The 22,449-nt window shown below is 36.1% G+C and overlaps 1 protein-coding gene and 1 non-coding gene across 6 annotated transcripts in view; one reads left to right on the top strand and one right to left on the bottom strand.

Annotated features, from left to right (window-relative positions):
- Hpgds (hematopoietic prostaglandin D synthase) overlaps positions 1–22,449 on the bottom strand; it is a 76,723-nt gene that overhangs the window by 13,180 nt on the left and 41,094 nt on the right. The window contains exons 2-3 of one of the 5 annotated variants that reach the window (XM_046458888.2): positions 14,898–15,029; positions 5,427–5,568 (exon numbers count right to left, since the gene is read on the bottom strand). In XM_046458888.2, coding sequence (XP_046314844.1) covers positions 5,427–5,559 — 133 coding nt within the window. In that variant the 5' untranslated portion in view covers positions 5,560–5,568; positions 14,898–15,029. Of the gene's footprint in view, positions 1–5,426; positions 5,569–11,358; positions 11,434–14,410; positions 14,566–14,897; positions 15,030–22,449 lie in introns of those variants that run through there. The other 4 variants (XM_058583850.1, XM_046458886.2, XM_046458885.2 and 1 more) reach the window with 4 other exon arrangements.
- On the top strand, positions 4,699–4,771 carry Trnag-ccc (transfer RNA glycine (anticodon CCC)). The gene has a single exon. It is a non-coding gene; the product is annotated as a tRNA-Gly (tRNA).

The raw sequence follows: 22,449 nt of genomic DNA, 5'->3' as shown, positions 1-22,449 counted from the left end.
AGGGTCCAAAGACTGCCTTTTATGAGGATTGGCTGAAGAACCTTGACTTGCTTGGCCTGGAGGATCAAAACTAAATAAAATGTAATGTCCATCTTCAAATATGGCAAAGCTATCAAATGGAAGAAAACTTTGACTTATTCTGACTAGCTCTAAAATGCAGAACTAGAAACAAAAAGTAATGTAGAAAAAGATATTTTAACTCATGATGAAAAGTAAGTTTGTTGACATCAGGCTCTTGACAACCGGAAGCATTTGAGCCAACCCTGGAATAATTGTCAACAGATGAAACATTGTCTGAATTTAACAAGCAGAAATTTAAGACAAATGCAAAGTCCCTTGATGGTTCCAGAATAATTCCAAGGTTGTTGGAGGTGTCACTTAACAGGAACACCTGTCAAAAAGCTTTAAGGAATTTAGTGATAACGAACATGATCCCTGGTAGGAATATGGATGCCAAAATAACTACTGTGATCTTGGTAAAATGTCTTAGAATTTAAGTATAGACTTGTAATAGGGGCTGTGGGGGTTAACCTTGGTTGCCAATTTGATTGCATTGAGAGATCCAGAAAATTGGTAAAGCACACTTCTGGGTGTGTCTGTGAGGGTTTTCCCAGAGACAATTGGCACGTGTGCCAGTCAACCCATGGGTAAGATCCGCCATAGGACTGGTGGTCCGGATGAGACAAAAGTGGAAGAAACAGGGAAGCACGCATGTGCAGGGCAAGCTCATCTCTTTAGAGTTTGCACTTTTTTTTTTTTTTTTTTTTTTTTTTGCTGCTACTGTGGTCCAAGGATGTCAGACTCCAGATTTTCCAGCCTTTCTGTGTGGACTTGCACCATTGACTCTCCAGGGGACCTCCAGACCTTCATCCTCAGATTGGGGCTGCATCATTGGTTCTCTTGTTCTGAGGTTCCAGCTTCTTGGACTGAGAAGCAACTGGTTTCTCCTGCTCTGTCTCCTGCTCTCCCACCTATGGTCGTCCATCGTGAGTCCTGCTTCCATCGCATAAGCCAATCTAAAAAGTCTCCTCTTATAGTCATATCCATGTTCTGTGGGGTTTGTTACTCTCAAGAGCTCCAATTAATGCTGGCGAGGGTCCCATTACACCTGTGCAAGGTCGTGTCCCCACCAGCACCACATATCGCAAGACAGATGTCGAGCACAGCTTGTTCAGAGGATGTCTACTTGGGTTGGGATATAAATAGAACATTCGAGAAATAGAAGATTGAGTTGTCTGTAGAATCTGCGTGTGATTTCAGGCCTCAGATAGTCAGTGGCAAACACTGTCTAAATCAAGAAGTAGAGTCAGAAGTGGGGAGGTTGGACTGAAATTCACAGTGATGACCAGAGAAAGAAGGAAGTCTGAAAGTTATGTGGATTCATGAGCTAACTTGGCACTCGATTCTGAATTCTGCCAGAGATCTTTATCTTCACTCAGAGCATTGTGACTGAACTGACCACTCACCAGAGGCTTTTTCCCTATGATGTCTTTTTTCTTCCCTTTTTATTAGTGTATTATAAGTGTACATAACATGTTACATGTTCATACATACACAGTCCCTATGATAACTTATAGAAATTTAAGTTTCTTCAGGTACTTCCATGTAAAATGAAGAATAATTTGTTCTCCATGGATTACAATGATAAGTTTAATTAAAATGATAAGTATGAAAGCCATAGGAGACAGATTTTGATTTTTTTTTTCCAGTGCTGGGGATTGAATCCAGGGCCTTGCACATGGTAGGAAAGTATTCTACCACAAGCTACATCCCAGCCACAGAATTAAATTTTATGTAAAGGATTCTTTTAAAAATTTGTCTCCCTTCCATTTTCTGTATCCTACCTATTCCCAGAATTCCAGTTGGAAGTTGGACTTCCTGAACTGACTGATCCTTCATTTCACTTATCTTTTGTCTTTATTTTTCCATTGCCTAACTCTTTGTTATATTTTCTGGAGTATTTCCTTATTTTCATCATTTTAGTAATTTATTTATATTTTGTTTTTAATTTTTAAAAACATTTTTCCTGTGAACATCCCTTTTTATAACATCCTATTATTGGTTTATGTATAGAATATTTTCTTTTATCTCTCTGAGGATTTCATGTTTTTGAAAGTTTTTTGGTTTGGTTTGGTGTTTTTTGTTTGTTTTTCTTACTAAACCAATTTGGTTTCATCAGATTTGGCTTCTCCCCACACCCCTCCTTTGTTTAGATCTGCTTCATACTGGAAACCTTCTCAAATTTTCATTGATTTTTGTTTTGCCATTCTTGTTTTAAGGGGGCAAAGAAAGAAATGCTAACTGAATATTCAGTGTGTGGGGGAGGGGTTTGCCAACAGAGCAGTACCATTTCACTGAAAGACCCCCATCTGTTCTGTATCTTTTAGACATTTTTCTTGGGCAAGTCAGTTTCCCCAAGAGAGAATTTCTTCAGTTTTTTGCCTAAGAGATATTAGCCTGCATATAGCATTTCAATTTTAGATCAGGGGAAGGGGATCGGGGCTTCACCACTTGATTTGTAGACATCCATAGAATCCAGTCTTCATTGTAGGAGTGTGTCCTCAGAGGTGCCTGTCATTCAGAATCCTCTGGTCAGTCCTCTCCATGCTCCTCCAGAGAGGGGAGGGGATCTGGTGACCAAACTGCTACCTCACATTCTTCCGGTCAGTCCTTCCAGCTCAGGTGTTAGGGTTGTCTGTTGCTACTAATTCCGGAGGCTTTTTCAGGATCTCTGGAGTGATTCTGCTTGCACTGGCCTCCTCCAGGTAATGTTTGAGTTTTATGGTCCGACTCAGTCAACTGTGCATTCTTTGACTTGCATTCTAGCTTCTAGAAGGTTGTGCTATCGTATTGAAGCTTGATTTCTTTGTCTGTATGGGATTTTGGCTTTAATAAAAAGTACTTGAATATATTAAGGGAGAAAATGTAAACAGATACATACCATCTTCCAGGTTTAACTAGGAAGAACTTTTTAGTAGAAATACTCTAGGATGGAATGTGTTGACTGGAGATTTAGTTCTAGGTCTAACAGAAGGTATATCCTGTAGGGTTTCAAATACCTGAGAACACAGCTAAATTGGATGGGAGATGAAACCAAATAATAAAAACTGCTTTTGTAATAAAAACTGGTTGTCAGGATCTATTCTTTCCTTTCTTCTCAAAGTAATAAAAACCTAAAGTTTAAGCTAGGCAAGTAGTTATCATGATAAGGTCAACATATCCCAGCTTCCCTTGATGTGACTAAGTTCCTGCCAAAGCAATGTGAATCAGAAGTGAAATAGGCAAGCTGGGAAAACTGGGGCATGCCTATAATCCCAGCGGTTTGGGAGGCTGAGGCAGGAAGAATCTTGAGTTCAAAATCAGCCTTAGCAACTTAGTGAGGCCCTGTCTCTAAATGAAATATAAAAAAGGGCTGGGGATGTGGCTCAGTGGTAAAGTACCCTGGGTTCAATCCCCCCCCCCCATACCAGAAAAAAAAAAAAAGGAGTGGCTGGTCTTGCTGTCAAAAGAAAGGACTGTGCCCCTCTCTTTGACATTTCCCATGAGCTAGAGCGTGAAGGGAGAGTGACCTTGTGCAAATAAGACAACAAAAAATGGCAGATCAACAAGTCAGAAGGAGCCTAATCTTTGATAACTTCATGGAGCAACATTTTTGCACTAACTTTTGGGGTGTTTTGTTGTTGTTGTTTTTGATACCAGGGATTGATTTGACACATCTCCGGCCTTTTTTTATATTTTATTTTGAGATAGGGCCTCACTGAGTTACTGAGGCTGGGTTTGAACTCTTGATCCTCCTGCTTCAGCCTACCAAGCCACTGGAATTATGGTGTGCACCACTGTACATGGCCCAACCTGGGTTTTTATGTTTAAGAAATTTCTATCCGGGGCTGGGGATGTGGCTCAAGCGGTAGCGTGCTCGCCTGGCATGCGTGTGGCCCCGGTTCGATCCTCAGCACCACATACAAACAAAGATGTTGTGTCCACCGAGAACTAATAAATAAATAAATAAATATTTTTAAAAAATAAAAGAAATTTCTATCCTTTTAAATTTTTATGAAATTAAATTTTATAAAATTAAGACAATTTTATGTTGGGGTCGTGTTTGTTAAAGCACTTAAAACTATTCTTAATCGTGAATTTTAATATCTCTTTCAACTCTAAGAATCCCTGAAAATATTAAGAAAATGCAGAAACTCCATTTTGAATAACAATGAAAAGCCAAGGTATAAAAAGGAATGAAGGAAAGCCATGAGAAAAGCTAAAATTAAAAAAGCTACATTTAAAAACTAAAAGGCAGAGCTGGGGATGTGGCTCAAGTGGTAGCACGCTCACCTAGCATGCGTGAGGCACTGGCTTCGATTCTCAGCACCACACAAAAATAAAATAAAGATATTGTGTCCACCTAAAACTAAAAAATAACTATTTAAAAAAAAACTAAAAGGCAAATTTTGTTATAAGTACCATCCCTCTCCCTCGCTGTCCATCTTGACCTAGTTAATTAGTGGATAAAATGAATGTTCCCTATTTTATGTCCACCATTTTAAAAACCCATGAATAAAATTTGATATCAGAAAAACCTTGGAACATTTAGGTATCAACAGTAAAGTTTCAGGAGAAGAGGAAATAAGACACTGTACCCCTGCAGAGAAGTGATTTTTTTAAAAAGAATTCATGCTTTCAAAAGGCAGATGCTGGGCTGGGGATATAGCTCAGTTGGTAGAGTGCTTGCTTCCCATGTAGAAGGCCCTGGGTTCAATCCCCAGCATTACCACAAAAAAAAAAAAGTCAAATAAGGCAGGTGTCAATTTATTGTCGTAACTTTTTTGAAAACTTTATAGCATTTTCTAGTGCAAATAATTTGTGCCATGCTATTAAATTGATCTGGATTTTAAAGCCAACTCTCCTTGCCATGGTTGTGAAACTGGAAAAACTCTGCACTTCAATTATCCCAACTGTAACATAGCAACAATAATGTGGCCCATGTCATTCACCTCTTCTGACAAAGCTTGATCCTGGTTTATCTTTATATTATTTGTGAGGTTTGTATTTTCACCTGTAATAGAAAATTTGCTGAGTCACAGAGCATTTCTTTAGTTTACCTGAACTTGCTGCTTCTCAATATAAAGCTATTCGAGATTGGAAAATTTGGGGTACTGGGAATTGAACCTAGGGGTGCTTTAGCATTGAGCTACATCCCCAGCCCTTTTTTATTTTATTTTGAGACAGGGTCTTGATAAATCGCTTAGGACCTTGCTAAATTGATAAGGCTGGTCTCAGACTTGTAATCTTCCTGCCCCAGCCTCCAGTAGCTGGGATTACATGTATGCGCTACCTGGCTCCTTGATTTTTTCATTCCCCGAGGAAAGCTGAAGATTCTGAAAATATATTTCCCTGCTTATTCGTGAAGTCTTATTTGGGCTACTTACTTGGTTTTATTTTAGGCCAGTCAGCATGTTCTATTCTGTGATCTTCATATTTTATATCCAAATAAGCAAATATGTAACGGATAATTTCTGCTCTCCCCCTCATATTAAAATAAATCAGTTTGTAGTTTGGCATGGTGAGATTCTGGAAAGAGAAAAAAGAAGGGAGTATTATAACAGCACTCTAGAGATTCTCAATATTTTTCTTTGATGACTTTTTTGAAAACTTTATAGCATCTTTTGAGATAACCAGAGATATTAGAGAATATTTCAAAACGAAATTATAAATCACTAGCTAATAACATATGAAGAAAGTTGAGAGAATATCATCTCTCTCCTCCACCCCCCTCACTCTCTTTCTCAGTGAATATTCAAGTGAAATAACCAAATCCAAATTTTATTTGTAAAAATATTCAGATTAAGATGATATAGCCTCACTAGTAGTGCATAAGTTGTAATTAATCTTCATCTACAGCAATATTTATGTCCAAAGACTGGGAAATTTAAATCTTTTTCTGATGTTTTCATATGCTCTTTTCTCTTCATTAATTGGGTTATTGAGAATTTAAGAACCTATTCATTATCTCTACCCAAAATATTCCTTTCTGTAAATCAGTCACTGTTTGGCTTATGGTTTTTTAATGTTACACAATAATTTTTCAGTATTCCACTTACATCAGTTTAGCTCTTTTGATAAGTTATTGAATCATTATAAGACATTTTTCCAAAATTTTATTCAAATGGAGTATTTGAGCCTTATCAATTATTTTGAATAAAGTTTTGTTAAGCTAAAAAAAAGGTCATAAATACTAAAAGTATGCATAATGGTATTCTCTGAGAAAACAGAATTTTGCAATGGTCAATAACAAACTCTTTAGAAGTAATTTGGTATTTGTTCCGATTTTTTGGTTTTGTTTTGAAGTGATGGTCATAAAGTATCTAATCTATAATATGATAAAAAAAAGATGGTTATCTCAGCAAACGGAGTAGACACTTTCCTTTTAAAGACGTTTTTGTCCCTTTAGCATGTTGTTTGGTTGGCTACAGTGGTAACAGCTGGGAGGTTGTGAGGACAGTTGAATGAGGGCCGCAAGGACAATGTACACACAAAAGGAATGTGGACATGCCCCTGCCACCTGTCACCCACCCCCTTCCTTAACTGTGGTTTTCCCTCTTGGCCTCAAAGGCTTGCCCTGTGTTTTGTTCACTGCTGGTTTTGTGGGTCACATGTACCATACAAACTCACTGCATCTTTTTTTTTTTTTTTGGTACTGGGGATTGAACTTGGGGGCACTCGACCACTGAGCCATACCCCCAGCCCTATTTTATATTTTGCTTAGAGACAGGTTCTCACTGAGTTGCTTAGCGCCTTGCTGTTGCCGAGACTGGCTTTGAACTTGGGATCCTCCTGCCTCAGCCTTCTAAACCACTGGGATTACAGGCATGCACCACTGTGCCTGGCTCAAACTCACCCCATCTTGGGGTGGAACAATAGTGAGCAGATTCCTTCATTGCTCTGTATAGGAAGAAAGTAAACTGAAGTTTCAGAAAACTTTGCTAATACCAGCTATATCAATTAAATGTACATCATGATTTTCTGAGTATTCTGTGATTTATAGATTTCATTTCCAATGTTTATTAAACAGTTAATTACTTTAAGCACTTATAATAGAAACTGCCCAGTTTGTAATGATCAGGCAACAAAGAAACTTTTTCATTTAAAATTAAATTTTTCACTTAATTGATCCCTGAATTTAAAAGTCCACCTTCATACTGATATAGATTTGGAGATTAATGAGGGTAATGCATATAAAATACTTAGCAAGTAATAAACCCTTAATAGTCATTAGCATTGGTAATAATAGCTCTTGGACGATAGTCAAAGTTAAATACTGTGAATACAACCCAATACTATAATAATTATAATAATTAAGTGAGTGACAACATATCATGACAATTACTCATTTAAAATGGTGAGTTAAAACACTTTAATCTTGCCAGGCGTGGTGGCACATGCCTGTAATCCCAGCAGTTTGGGAGGCTGAGACAGGAGGATCCCAAGTTCAAAGCCAGTCTCAGCAAAAGTGAGGCTCTAAGTAACTCAGTGAGATCCTGTCTCTAAATAAAATACAAAATAGGGCTGGGGATGTGGCTCAGTGGTCGAGTGTCCTTGAGTGCAATCCCCCATACCCAAACAACAACAAAGAAAACCACTTTATTCTCTACTAAAAATGTCTTCCAAAGAATATTCATGGGAATATTAGATCAAAAGAAAAATTGGGCTCAAACCTCAAAACAAATTCTTATCTGAAATCATACCACATAAAATGTTAAATGCAAATAATGAAAGCCTGAATTTCCAAGTTTGACTTCAAGTTCATCTACTCTGGAAGCCTGCCTGTGGAGAGGATAGTCTGGAAATAAATGTCCTGTTGCCTGTTGTCCCTCTCTGCCAATGATGGCAATTCCTAGCACATCCACTTCTCGGGCCCCACATTTCCCAGGTCCAGATGTTGTGGGTTGGAGTGGGTGCTTCTTGTGAGAAATAAGTGCCACATCCAATCATTTCATGTTCTGCTAGTCCAGTCCATGCCCAAGTGACATGGGGCACAGAGCTCACATGTAGGGGAGTGTTCTCTGAAGAGACGATTGACTAAAGGTAATGAAAACTCCTAGATTTATGGCCCCAGATTCCCCTGAAGAAGAAATATACATTTTAAAGATTTCAAATTTGGAGGACTAACCAAACTGCTCATCAGAACAATGGGATTGTTGTTAAAGTTACTTAGAAATGTTGACTTTAGAAATAAATGGTGGGAAAGATATGAAAGCATGAAACTAATAAATTACAATTTATGTTAAAATAAGAGGTCATAAAGACCCTTTTGGAAACAGAAAACATCTTATGTAATCATAAAAAGGGATTATTCTTATACAGGAAATATAAAGCACAATTGTTATAATTCCTTGATCTATTCTAAGTCTCAAAAGAATAGAAAGCTCACAAAGTAGGAAAAATGTCATTCTTAGCAATTATCAGAACACAAGTAACAGTAAATGTTGGCAAGGATGTGGGGGAAAAGGTTCACTCCAATGTTGCTGGTGGGACTGCAAATTGGTGCAACCACTCTGGAAAGTTTCCTTAGAAAACTTAGAATGGAACCACTATTTGACCTAGTTATCCCATTCCTCGGCATACTTACAGTGACGCAGCCACATCAATGCTTATAGCAGCTCACTTCACAATACCCAAGCTATGGAACCAACCTAGGTGCCCTTCAACAGATGAATGGAAAAAGAAAATGTGGCTATATACACAATGGAATATTATTCGGCTACAAAGAAGAATGAAATTATGGCATTTGCCAGTAAATGGGTGGAACTGGAGAATATTATGCTAAGTGAAATAAGCCAATCCCCCCAAACCAAAGGCTGAATATTCTCTCAGATATGTGGATGCTAACCCACAACAGTGGAAAGTAAGGGAGGAGAAGAATAGAAAGTTCATTGGATTAGACAAAGGAGAATGAAGGAAAGGAAGGGGGGATGAGAATAGGAAAGACAGTAGAATGAATAGGTCATAACTTTCCTATGTTCATACATGAATACATGGCCAGTGTAACTCCACATCATGTACAGTCACAAGAATGGGATCCTTATTAGAATACGTAATACTCCAAGTATGTATAATATGTCAAAATATAGTCTACAGTCATATATATCTAAAAAGAACAAATTTTTTAGAAAGTGACGTTCTTAATTGTTCTGTCAAATATTTTATATATTAATTTTTATAGATTCTTACTGTCATAGGTGTTTCCACACACAAAGAAATAATATATTTTCCTTATCATATTTCCCCATTATATGTTTGTAAAGGTGTATATGTACATTATGAGCAGCAATAAAACTAACCATATAACTTTCTCTCATTTAGTCAGATATCAGCATCCCCCTCCTGAATTCTGCATGGATACAAAAGGGTTGTTTTTGTTGTTAATTTGCAAAGTTATGCTATTGTATTTCACTCAAGTAAAGAAGACATTCAAAAATTCTTAGCATGTGTTGGTAGCTATCTATATTTCTCTGCAAACATATCTCATATCTTTTAATCTAAGAGTTGGCAGAGGTCCAAGAACATCTGACAAACGCTTATCTTCCCCTCTAGAACACTCTTTCAACAGTTGTAACTCATTTATGAAACTGCACTTGTACATCACATTCCTGTAATTACTGTATAACTATATTTTCTACTGAGCAAAAGTATGGTTTCCTGATTACTACAACTACAGAATTCCAAACTTTAGTGACTTTTGTTTTTCAGGTTATATGTGTACATTTTATAACATGAAAAATAAGTAAAGCATAAATTCACCTAGAAACATTTACTGATTCTAAAGATCTTTTCTGTATTTTATAAGGCTTTTGCATAATAAAATAACAGAAGGAATCCCAAGTAAATGCTTCTAGGTTCAGCAAAAACCGATAAGAAATGCACAATAAATGGTAATGAAAAATGTAGAGGATACTGTCTAGAAGAATGTATTTATTCCTCTGATTGCATTTAGCAGCACACCTCTGTTCCAACAGTATCACTTTGCTAAAGCTTTTATTTATCAGGATGATGTACTAAATGGATGAAGGAAAAACATATTCCCACAAGGGTAGAGGGAGGAGCAAGCTCAGGGGCCAGAGCAAGTAGATGGGGTAGGGTTTGGGGAAGGGGCGGGTGTAGTTGCCACTAGAACTTTGGGCAAATGCCCTGGTTCTAGCTGTAAAATGGTAATGAAAATATTATTTGTAAAGTACCCATGCAGTGCCTCACACATAGTATGTATTCAAAAAAGAGAAAAAGGAAGAAACAAAAATGGAAGACAGGAGAGAGAGGAAGGATTCTTTCCCGTAGTAGAGGTTACAGTCCAGATTTAGGTGATTTTATTAGACTCAGCTGCTCAAGATCATGTTACATGATAAATCCATCCTACTACTAGTGCATAAAAAGAAAAAATTAAATATAAAAAGAAAAATAAATACAATATATGGTCAGGTTTACAAGCAAAATAAACATACCCTAGGCCCAAAGATACAGAAACAAAATAGAGTGAGCAAGACCCACAGCGCTGTGGTTGGCAGTGACCAGCAGGGGGCTCAGCCCCTTCAGAATAAAGGAGCCTAGAAGTGGTCACTATAAGACAGGGGCTGGGGGGTGGGCTGCCAGGAACTAGGACCTGACTGGCTCCTTCTGTAACATAAAGTAGGGTTAAAATTGCAAACTTCAAGCAAAACTGGTAAGAGGAAAAAAAGATGAAATCACAAATAATTAATACTACCAACAGAAGGGTCATGATAGCAGATAGAATAGATAAGATAGAAATGATAAACATAAATATATGTATATATATATTTGTATATACACATACACACATACACATGCACACAGAAACACTATACGTAAATGCACATATATATCATCTATTGTAACCCCCCAAAATTTCAAAACTACTTAGCTTTAGAAATACCAATTTATTTTTTTTTTCATTTTTAAAATTTATTTATTTATTTTAATTTTTTATTGTTGGTTGTTCAAAACATTACATAGTTCTTGACATATCATATTTCACACTTTGATTCAAGTGGGTTATGAACTCCCATTTTTACCCCGTATACAGATTGCAGAATCATATCAGTTACACATCCATTGATAGAAATACCAATTTATAATGTTTGATTATGTGTTGACCAATAAAGTTTTCAGAATTTGAAAAAATATATATATAAATTAACACAATAAAGAACTTTATGTCAATAACTCCAAACACTTAAATGGAAAAAAAATTGAAACATATATGTAAACTAACACAATCAAAATAAAAAGAAAACTGAAAGACTGTATTTAACAATAACCAGTAAAGCAAATTAACTGGCAATTGGTTACCTTCATCAATGACATCAGGACCACATGGTTTTACAGGTGAGTTTTACTAATCTTCAAGGCAAAGGTGATCCTTATCTTTTATAAATAGTTTGACAGAGTAGGAAAGTGGGAGGAAGAAAAATAAAAATTTCACTTATAAACAAACACTTTAAATAAAAGAATTTGGTAGTATATAAGAGGGAATAAAATGTTAGAAATTATCCCAAGAATGCAGGATGTTTTAATATCAAAATTTACATCTGAATAATAAACTGCATTTCTAGATTAAAAGACAAACCCACAAACCATATTGTCATCTCAGTAGATACTAAATAATTTTTTAAGGAAAAAAAAATGTTCAAATTTACCACTCAATTGTGAACAAAACTCTCAGGGAAAAAGAAAAAAGTTCTTGGCAAATCAGAAATAGAAGAAAACTTCCTTAACCCCATATAGTGTCTCTATTAAAAAATTGGAGAAAACATCATGCATAATGGTGAACCAGTAGATTTATTTTCTTTAATGTCAGGGAAGACAAGAGTCCCATTATTACCTCTTCTTTCCCACATAGTCCTGGGCAGTTAATTTTGTAAGACAAAATAACAACAAGTTATATGTAAGGAGTAGAAAGGAAGAGAAAACTATGTTTATTTGTACTCAAAATAAGTAACAACAAAATCTGATAAACCTGTTTTTAAAATTCAAATGGAGATGCTGAGGGTCAAAATGAATTAAGAGAACATTTGGAAAGGACTTGACTTACCAAACAATAAGATTTACATTTAAAGCCTTATAAATGAGGTACTGTGATATTTGTTCAAGACTCTTACACACCTCCATATGATTCATAAGAACAGACACGACACTACAGTGGGGTCATGGAAAAGCTAGACAGAATTGGTTCTGAAACAATAGAGGAAAAGTATTTGAAATTAGATCCTCATTCACAGAAATAACACCCAGCTTATAGGTGTTATTTGGCTATGATTTGACTACAAAAGATTTGAGTAGCCCAGGAGAGCTCCCAAGTCCTGCTGGTCTCTTGTTTCCTGTTAGCTTCATCCTGAACCCTTCCATTGTCATTCTGTGTTAAAATCTCATGTATGGAAAACTGAATGTATTTTTTCCTAAAATAATATAGAAACATGAAGTAGAAAAGTTGATTGTGCTTGAAGATTCCATTACACCAAAAATAATAACTGGCTTTCTTAAACTCCAAAGAAAACCATGTAAAACTCTTGATTCACCAGCTGTTTGAGAGGCACTAATACATAGTTAATGATTGAATGATCCTAGTTTGTATTTCTCTGCAAGTCACATTTTCACAAAGACGTTAAATTTGCATTGCTGCTATATGTTTTGTTTACACACATTTCTCAGAAGGGCCCTATTGTTTAAAGTAAATGTGAAGTGGGTCTTTACAGTATTTATCCGGGAGAGATAATCCTTATATAAATTGATACCTTTATATAAATTAGTAACATATACTTACATGTTTTAGAAATTTAATTCCAGCTACAATATCAGGACAGCTCAATGAAAAGATCCAATAAAAAGACTCCCTGTGCATTAGTGAGCCTGCAGATTCTCCATGACACATTTTAATGACAGGCTTGTTTTCAACTTCCAGAAAATCACACCCATAGCAGGCAATACCAACATGTTAGTCCATATATTTCCTATTTCTAAACTGTTTTTAACTTTGAAAAAATTTGTTTACATTCACTTATTACAAGCAGAAAAATGAATATATATAAATATTACTTTAAAAAATTCAATTAAGAAGACACAATGCAGCCCCTTGCCCTCCCACCAAAACAAAGGATGTGTCAAAATCAAGTACAAATGAGAGCGGGAACTACACACAATTAAGATATTGTATTTATAGACTTTTACTGAGTTTTTATTATTTTTTTAATCCTTTTGTCCTCACACTATTTTAATCCCTATTTTGGAGATTAGGAGACTCTTAGGAGATATAAGGAAATTAAAAATATTTGGAAATTCCAGACACAGTTTTTTACCTGCCTAATAATTAATTATGTAATAACCTATGAATATGAAATATAAAAACAAAAAGTACTTGTCAATTTGCTAAGGTTCTTCTTTGCTACATCTTGTCTAGTAACAAATCCATGTGAAATATAGTAACAGAGTATAATATTTGCACTCCATTTGTATATACTGGTATTTGAAGTGCAAAAACTGAATTCAGGTAGCCATCAGGTGAGATGCCATTATCCATATAGGAACTTGTATATTTTGGCATTACATAATAGCAATTTATTACCTCCCAACAGTTGATCACAAAGAAAGAAGATTTAATGTCAGGAATTAAATCAGGAGCCCGGGACATTTCTAGGTCAATGCTGGAAAAAGTTGCCAGATTGGAGTTAAGTTTAGAACAAGAGAGAAATTTTTGTTAACTGAGTAAGTCATTGATTCCAATCAAACACTGGATGTTTAATTTTGAATTGGCAAGCTAGGATCTCTATTTTCCTATCAAATACAACTAAATATTATTTTAAATTTATGTCTTACATTAAAGCCAAGGCACTAGGAATAACTGAAATATCCTCGGGGAGCTGTGAGTTCAAATTTCTGGCTTGGAGTAAATCTCTCAAACTATTTCTGGAACCAAATGACGATAGAATGTAATTCTTGGCAAAACATGGAGACACTTCAACAAAACATGCCTTAAAATAATAACACATAGTACAAATAAAATCCCTGAGCTTAAAACAAAAGAGCAAAGAACCATGAGATGAAATTCTCTGCTGATTTACACTGAGAAAGCACCTGAGAAAATTCTGGAAGAAATCACAAACTCTGCATAGGACAGATATTGACTCTTTTCCATGTTAAAATTTACTTGAAGGAATCTTTTAAAATCTCCTGGATCTGTATTTCTTTTTGAAATTACTGTTTGATTTCCGCATGGTCATCAACATAGGGAGGTTCCAGGTGAGAAAAGATTCTTAAAATGGTGAAAATAAGTCACAAGATTGTCACAGCAGGATATGAGAGTAATAAAAAGAAAACCGTAAAGAGAGAAGAACATTCCCCTTCTTACCTAGGTGGTGCTGAATAATATCACTTAATAGTGCTGTGTCTCTGTGGAGTCTGTAGTGTTGCCGGTGCTTGATGTGTGATTGCAGTGTGGGTTTATATGATGAGTAAGTGATAGTCACAGGCCAATGAGAGAAGAGTGTTCACTTCCACCTCAGTGTCTTCCTTCATGTCTTAGATGAAATATGCATATCCAACAATTCAAGCCTGCAGAGACTTCTGTTTTTTATCGGTGTTTTATAAGATGTCTGTGCGTAAATAATCCAGCATGTTTGCATGCAAGATAAATTCAGAGTCATGGTACTTACTTATGCAGATTGTATTGTCATTTATTCTTAGTCGTTCACCACAAGTTTATGGTGAATGAGAAGACATAAATCCAATCTCATCTTTTTACAGATTACACCATGGCTCTCTTCCTTACTTTTGAAAGGTCTTGGAAATTCCTTTAGTGACCACTTCTCATCAAAGCCCTCTCCCAACAATCTCACCTTTACCTGCTGTATGTTTTTTCATCACAATGTCTGATAATTCAGGGTATTTCATCTGTCTGTAGTCTCCATCTGTAGAATGAGAGCTGCAGTTGACACTTACTTGTTTTCTTTACTGTTGTCTCCTTGGTCCTAAAAGGAGTGTCAGGATGTCATAAGCAATAAAATACATATTTGATGACTGGATTATCCTAATTTGTATTTTTCCACAAGACATGTTTGCACAAAGACTTTACATTTGCATTGCTGCTGGTATGTTTTGTTTGCACTCGTTTCTCAGAGGAGCCATGTTGTTTAAAGTAAACCTGGAGTGGGTGACTCCTGTATTACTTATCCTGGAGTGATAATCCTTGTATAAATTTATATCTGTGTATAAATTAGTAGCACATGCCTGTATGCTTTAGAAATTTAATTCCAGCTATAATATCAGCTGCATGAAAAGATCCAATAAAAAAGCCTGTGTGTACATTAGTGAGCTTGCAGATTGTTCCTGAAACATTTGAAGTTCAAGGCTGGTTTTCAACTTCTAGAAAAATCACACCCACAGATGGCAATACCAACCTATCAGTCATAGACTATTTACTCTTTCTAAGGTGTTTTAACTTTAAAAAATTTGTTTATATCCATTTATCATAAGCAGAAGAAATGGAAGTAAATATAAATACTACTTCGTAAAAAGTTTAATTAAGACAAAATGTAATCCTTTGCCTACCCACCAAAAAAGTAAAAAAATAAAATAAAAAGATGTGTCAAAATCAAGTGCATATGGAATAGGAGTGGAAGCTATACAAAATTAACACACCATACTTACTATCTTTCACTGAGTTTTAATTTCTGTTTTTTTAAAAATTCTTTTGTCCTCAGCCCAATAACTTTAATCCTTATTTTGGAGATTAGGAAACTGAGAAAATAGGGAAATTATTTAGAAAATTTTTTTTTAGAGAGAGAGAGAGAATTTTTTTAATATTTATTTTTTAGTTCTGGGTGGACACAACATCTTTGTTTGTATGTGGTGCTGAGGATCGAACCCGGGCTGCACGCATGCCAGGCGAGCGCGCTACCGCTTGAGCCACATCCCCAGCCCAATTCAGAAATTTTTGGTGGAACAAGTAGAATGAAAACCTAGGCCTTCTGATGAGACATTCAATATTTTTTTCCTATCTAATGCTGCCTGTCAACAATGAGCAACTGCTCCCGTTTTTTAAAAAATTAAACTAAGATATGCATAAACAGCACTTTCCTAATTTTCTATAACAAGTCCACCCACCCAGTACTCCACACAGCCATTTCTCCTCTATGATCCCACCTCTTCCCTGGCAGCACAATGGGTCCCAGGGCCTGTGCCTTTCTAAACCACAGATTTCCCATCCTCTCATTTCTCTTATCCTAGCCCAGGCAGGTAGAGATGCTCCTAATCCACTGCCAGCTGTGGGAAAGTCAAGTAACTTAATCTCTCTGTGCCTCAGCTCCTTCATCCTTAGATGAGATTTATTCAACAGTAAATATTGATTTGTATCTCATCTTTTCCAGGTACTGTCATGGACACTAGTGATACAGCAGTAAACAAAACCAGACACAAAGAAATCTTCATGAACACTCTCACAATATTAGGAAAAACTCCCACATAGGGTTTTTAGAGGGTTACTAAGTACATAGATATGTGATTTAAGAGGTGCCTAAAGCGTAGTTAGGGAATGAGATGGTTATTGTTATTAGCCATTCATCTGAAGGGAGGATCTTAACCCTTCCAGAGTCCAGACTCGGAGAGTCTTTTCTTTTCTGTAGTTGGGCATCGGAACTAAAGGCCAGGAAAAGAAGTCATTGTCAAACAACTTTTATTTGTCACCTGTCTTCATTCTCCTCTGAGGAAGTGAGCAGAGAACCAACTATCTGCTTGAACAGGGAGAAGGAAAATGGGGAAGTGCTCTCCCATCCGGTGCAGTTCCATCTCAGGTCACATGCCCTTCGTGAGCACCCTGTGCATCCCAATTGGACGCTGACACTTTATTCAGTATGAGAGATAACTGAATAAATTGTCAGTGTGTGTGATAATGTCCACACAATAATCTGAAGGACTACTGTAACTTCATTGAATATATTTTTATTTTCTCTGATAGCTTGTAATTGGAGAACTCATTTTTTAAAGTCTTTATGGGAAGATTAAGAAAAAATCCATATCAGGAAAGAAAAGGGGAATATCATTTATAAATCTTCCAGACATTAAAAGGAGAAAAATAAAATAAAAATAAAATTATGGCCCACCTGTGCCAATAGAGTCCTTGAAGATACAATTTACTAATCTTACACAGAAGACCCTGAATATGCCTGTTACAAGCTGAATTGTATTCTCCAAATCTACATGTTTAGATTCTAATCCAAAAGGTCCCTGAATGGGACAATATTTAGAGATATAAATATAGGCCTATAAAGAGTTCATTAAGGCAAAATGACGTCACACAGTTTTTTCTCCTTACTATGGTTTAGATAGCTATGTCCTCCAAAGGCCCTGTGTTAAAGGCTTGGTCCCCAAACTGTAGCACTACTGAAAGATGGTGGAGCCTCTGAAAGGTGGGAGCAAAGCAGGTCATGCTTTCCAAAGGGATAAGCAGGACTTTGGTCTCTTCTTCCTCTCTTTTTGCTTCCCAGCCACCATAAGGGGAGCAGCTTCTGCCATCATGTACTTCCACTATGATGTTGTACCTGATCACAAGGACAAAGGCCATAGTGTCAAGTGATCACATAATGAAATCTCCAAAACTGTGAGTCAAAATAAACATTTCCTCCTTTGAAGTTGAATTATTTCAGATGTCCTGTTACAGTAACTGATCCAGCCCTTATCCAGTATGACTAATGTCTTTAGAAGAAGAGATTAGGATACAGATAACCCTCAGATAGGGGGTAAGCCAGCAGAGGACATAGCAAGAAGGCAGCCATCTGCAAGCCAAAGAGGGAGATCACAGGAGAAATCAGATCTTCCTGACTACTTGATCTTGAATTTGTCATTTTTAATTAGCAAATTTCTCACTGATGTTCAAAACATAAATCAGAGTCAATTTTATTAAATCAGAGTCCAATTTGATTCTTGTTTTCCTTAATTTCCAACCTGGGTAGGAGGTGGTGATACACGGTAGTGACTGAGAGTTTTAGCTTAGAGACATGAGCGCTTAGGTGGAATCTCATCTCCACCATCTGTGAGCTCTGCAAATTCTGGCAGACCCTGCATTCTCTTGACATTGGTTTCCTCATCTGTACAGTGATGATAAAAATCATTCCTACTCTTCAGAGCTGAAAGGATTAAATGAGTTACTGTGTGTAAATCACTCAGTACATCACTTAGAGGCAACTGCTTGATAAGTATTAGTGGTTAGTACATGTTTTTTTTTTTTTTTTACTTATTTATTTACTTTATGTGGTACTGAGGATCGAACCCAGTACTTCATGTGTGCAAGGCAAGCACTCTACCACTGAGCCACAACCCCAGCTCCAGTACATGTTTCTTTTTTAATGAAAAAATATATATATTTTTTCATTATAAAAGAATATATATATTTTTCATTATAAAAGAAACATGTACTAGAATATATATATATATATATATATATATATATATATATATATATATTTATTTATTTATTTATTTATTTATTTTTAAGCCCACATATTAGTTCCTCTTTATTTATTTGGTCAAGAGGAAGTGTTCAAACCTGTTTCTCCTTTTCTAGCTGCTGTGTTGTTGGGAAAGGAAGGAAGTCTCCAGGAGAAGCCCACAAAGCTGCCTTTACTCAGCTTATAGAGGGTTTGGGGTTGTTCTGGTATAGTTTATTTAGTTTCCTTTTCATAATCATTTATTCAGGAAACTAAAAATGTATAAAATGAGAGTATTTAGACCTGAGGTTGAGAAGGAAATAAAAAATATATGTGTCTTTCTTGGCTCACAAATTTTTTAGTGTCTGTTTTCCCAGATTTCAATAATAATACTATTTTTCTCACCTGCCTCTTCAGACACTGTGAGGAATTATATGGTAATTATCTCTAAGATTGTGTAAATATTTTATTCCCTAGCATTTTGGCTAAAAGGATTCTCGAATGTAAGCAAATAATAGTAATGTCAATTGGCTAAAATTCATGAGGTTCTTCCTGCTGGTCAGGTATAGAACAGAGTGCTTGCCTTATATTGTCTTATTTAACACACACAAACTTTACAAATGTCCTTGAATGTAGTCACATAACTAAGGAGAGCGTGTCATGAAAGCATAAATGGATATAAAATTCCTCAAACACTTGAGTCTTATTCATGAGATTTCAAATTTATTCTTCTTTCAAGGATGGGAGAAAATAAATATTAAAATACAGTAACTTATTTCACTTTTCAAGATTTTTCCAGACTCAATTACTATCACCTCTTTATCAATGCATACTGTACTATAGGAGGAAGGACTGTGCATTAAGCCCCACAACCTCTGCCTTCACCCTGTCCTGTGACCCGCAAAGAGTCACATCTCTCTCAGTCCCAGATTAGAAAATAAAAGAGTGAGCTAGTGACAATCGGAGTCACTTCTTGCTCTGTTATTCAAAGACATTCTCCCATGAAGACATTTCTCTGTCTTACATGACACTTGAATGAAAACTTAAGTCCCAAAGGGTGCAGAGTTCATGGACTGAGAAGGCAGGTACACAAGTTGTCCTTGCCTCCAAATCTGGCAACAAAGATAATATATTCAAAACAGAGGAAGACCACCCACTTTGATAATCCCAGATCATAAGATGGTTTGCTATCTACAGAGACTAATGGAATGTAGATAAAAGCTGAAAGAGTTTTTTTTTTTTTTTTTTTTTTTTTTTTGGATCCAAATGTCCTCCTAAAAGTTACCAAGGTACTCATTAAAATAACTTGTGTGTTTCAAATTTTTTTTTACATATTTTGAAAATAAACTATTCTGAAGAGGTATGTTTTCCTCATGAAAACTATAAGAAGAAACTTTTGGAGATTAAGAATGTGTCAGAAACTTTCTAGGACTCTACAGGGAGGTAGTAATAGCCAACACTGACATTATTGCTTAAGGATTTTTTAAATTTTTTAAATTTTTTAAATTTTTTTTTTAATTTGCCAAGGCCTCAAAACCAAAAAACAACAGACCCAACATAGACCAGCTAGTCTACCTTCAGAGCCTTTGGTATTAATTACTGTTAGATTGCATCAAAAAATATAGATCATTAGAATGAAGAAAATATGCTGGCACTATTACTTATGATTATCCAACTATATTTTTTCTGACTGTACATATCAAGTAAATTTCAAACAAACAAACAAAAACAAACTTCACATTATAAGAACCAGGAGACCTCTCATAGTGCCAGGACCAATATTCAATGCATATTGGCTACATGAATGTTAACCGAATGATAATCTTACATTATGTAACTTTCAGTTCTAAATTCTTTCTCCTAAATGTTTTTTTTTCCCCCCTACCATTTCTTTCTGGAAACTGATTTTGCATGCCTTCATTTCAAACAGAGGATTTCTGGAAAATACTTTGAGATTAGCTTTTGGTGCAAAGAGAGGAAACTACTTAGAACAAAGGAAATAGAGACATCTTGCTTTCTGCTGACACAGTTAACATCTGCTGCCCTGTGGCTAGTCAAAAGAGAATTCTACAGTGAAAGGAGAATTTTAAGGGAGTAAATAAAGCCACAGGGCTGGGGATGTGGCTCAAGCGGTAACGTGTTCGCCTGGCATGCGTGGGGCTCTGGGTTCGATCCTCAGCACCACATACAAATAAAATAAAGATGTTGTGTCCACCGAAATCTGAAAAATAAATATTAAAAAATTCTCTCTCTCTCTCTCTCTAAAAAAAAAATAATAAAAAAATGAAGCCACAATCCTTAGAGCACAAATTAATACAAGACTATGAACGACACACAACTTATATAAGCAAAGGAGAAACAATTCTTATTTATCATAGTAACAGAAAGATACAGAAAACAATGAACAAAGTTATGCTAAAGCATATTTTTCTGACTTTCCAAATATAATTTTACTACTTGAGGACTTTGGTTCTTCAGAGATCTGAGCCAGAGAGAGAAAAAATACCAACTTTTTCTAAAATTCTAGGATCCAGTCCATAAAGGCGCAGGGTCTGTTTTCTGGTATTATGTACATTTGGTTGGTGGAGACAGTTTAAATGTCTCATAGGAAGCTTAAGCCTCAATTACAATTGACCATCAAATTTTGGAGATGAGATCCAGAAATGTCACCAGTCCTGGGTTGTGGAAGAACACAAATAAACAAGTCCAAATCTGTCCTCTGTGAATACCAACTGATAGATAATGTGTAAGTGTTATCCCAAAGACTTGTATGCTTCCTAAATACTAGCACAGAGCCTATCACCCAGGTAAGAAATGTCATACACCATAGTGCTAGAAACACTATGCTAGAAAACAGCATCTTTGGTGTAATTAGTTGTTAGGGTGGATTTGACAGTTTGGATGCTCTCATCCCTCTTCCAAATCTATTTGTTTTCCTCTCAAAATTCTATGTCCTTTCATAGAGAGCAATCTGCCCTAATAAAATGGTGCTGTTTAATCAAGGAAAGAAAAGTCTACATATACATATGTACTTAATGTAAGATTATCTTTCAGTTAGCATTCATGCAGCCAACATGCATTGAGTACTGGTCCTGGCACTATGAGAGGTCTCCTGGTTCTTATAATGTGAAGTTTGTTTTTATTTGTTTATTTGTTTTTAGTACAGGGGATTGAACCCAGAGGCTCTTTGCCACTGAGCTACACTGAGCTCCAGCCTTTTTTTTTTTTTTTTTGAGACAAGTTCTTGCTAAGTTGCCCTAGGATCTCTCTAAGTTGCTGAGGCTGGCCTAGAACTTGCCATCTCCTACCTCAGCCTCTCCACTCACTGGGATTATGAGAGTATGCCACTGTGCCTGGCGTAATGTGAGTTTTTTGATGTTTGGAAAGAATATTGAAAATAACGAACTTTCTAATACTATTTCCAGGTTTCTGTCACTGTCTAAGGTGAAATATGTTTTGATACATAGGCGTAGTCATGGATCATTTAATGACAGGGTTACATTCTGAGAAGTGCATCATTAGGCAGATTTGTCATGTGAACATCAATGAATGTGCCTACACAAACCTAGATGGAATAGCTTAGTACATACCTATGTGGTATATAGCCTCTGGCTCCTAGGCTGCAAACCTTTATAGCATGTTACTATACTGAATACCTTATGCACTTATAACAGAATGGTAAATATTTGTATGTCTAAACATACCTAAACATAGAAAAGATACATTGAAAATATGGTACAAAAGATTAAAAATGGTAACCTGTGCCCACACATACCACAAATGGAGTTTGTAGGACTGGAAGTTGCTCTGATGAGTCAGTGAGTGAGTGAGTGGCAGGCCAAGGACACTCCTGTGCAGGACAATAGGCTTTATCAATCCTGTATACTCAGGCTACACCAAATTTATTTGTAAAACTTCTTTCTTCAGTAATCAAATTAACCTTACCCTACTGTGACTTTTCTTTTTC

Source organism: Marmota monax, unplaced genomic scaffold, assembly GCF_021218885.2.
Source record: "Marmota monax isolate L192 unplaced genomic scaffold, Marmota_monax_Labrador192_F-V1.1 WCK01_AAM20220418_F8-fsc00002, whole genome shotgun sequence".
Classification (NCBI taxonomy): domain Eukaryota; kingdom Metazoa; phylum Chordata; class Mammalia; order Rodentia; family Sciuridae; genus Marmota; species Marmota monax.
Note: the sequence above shows the minus strand (reverse complement) of the source record. Positions and strands in the feature narration are given on the sequence as shown.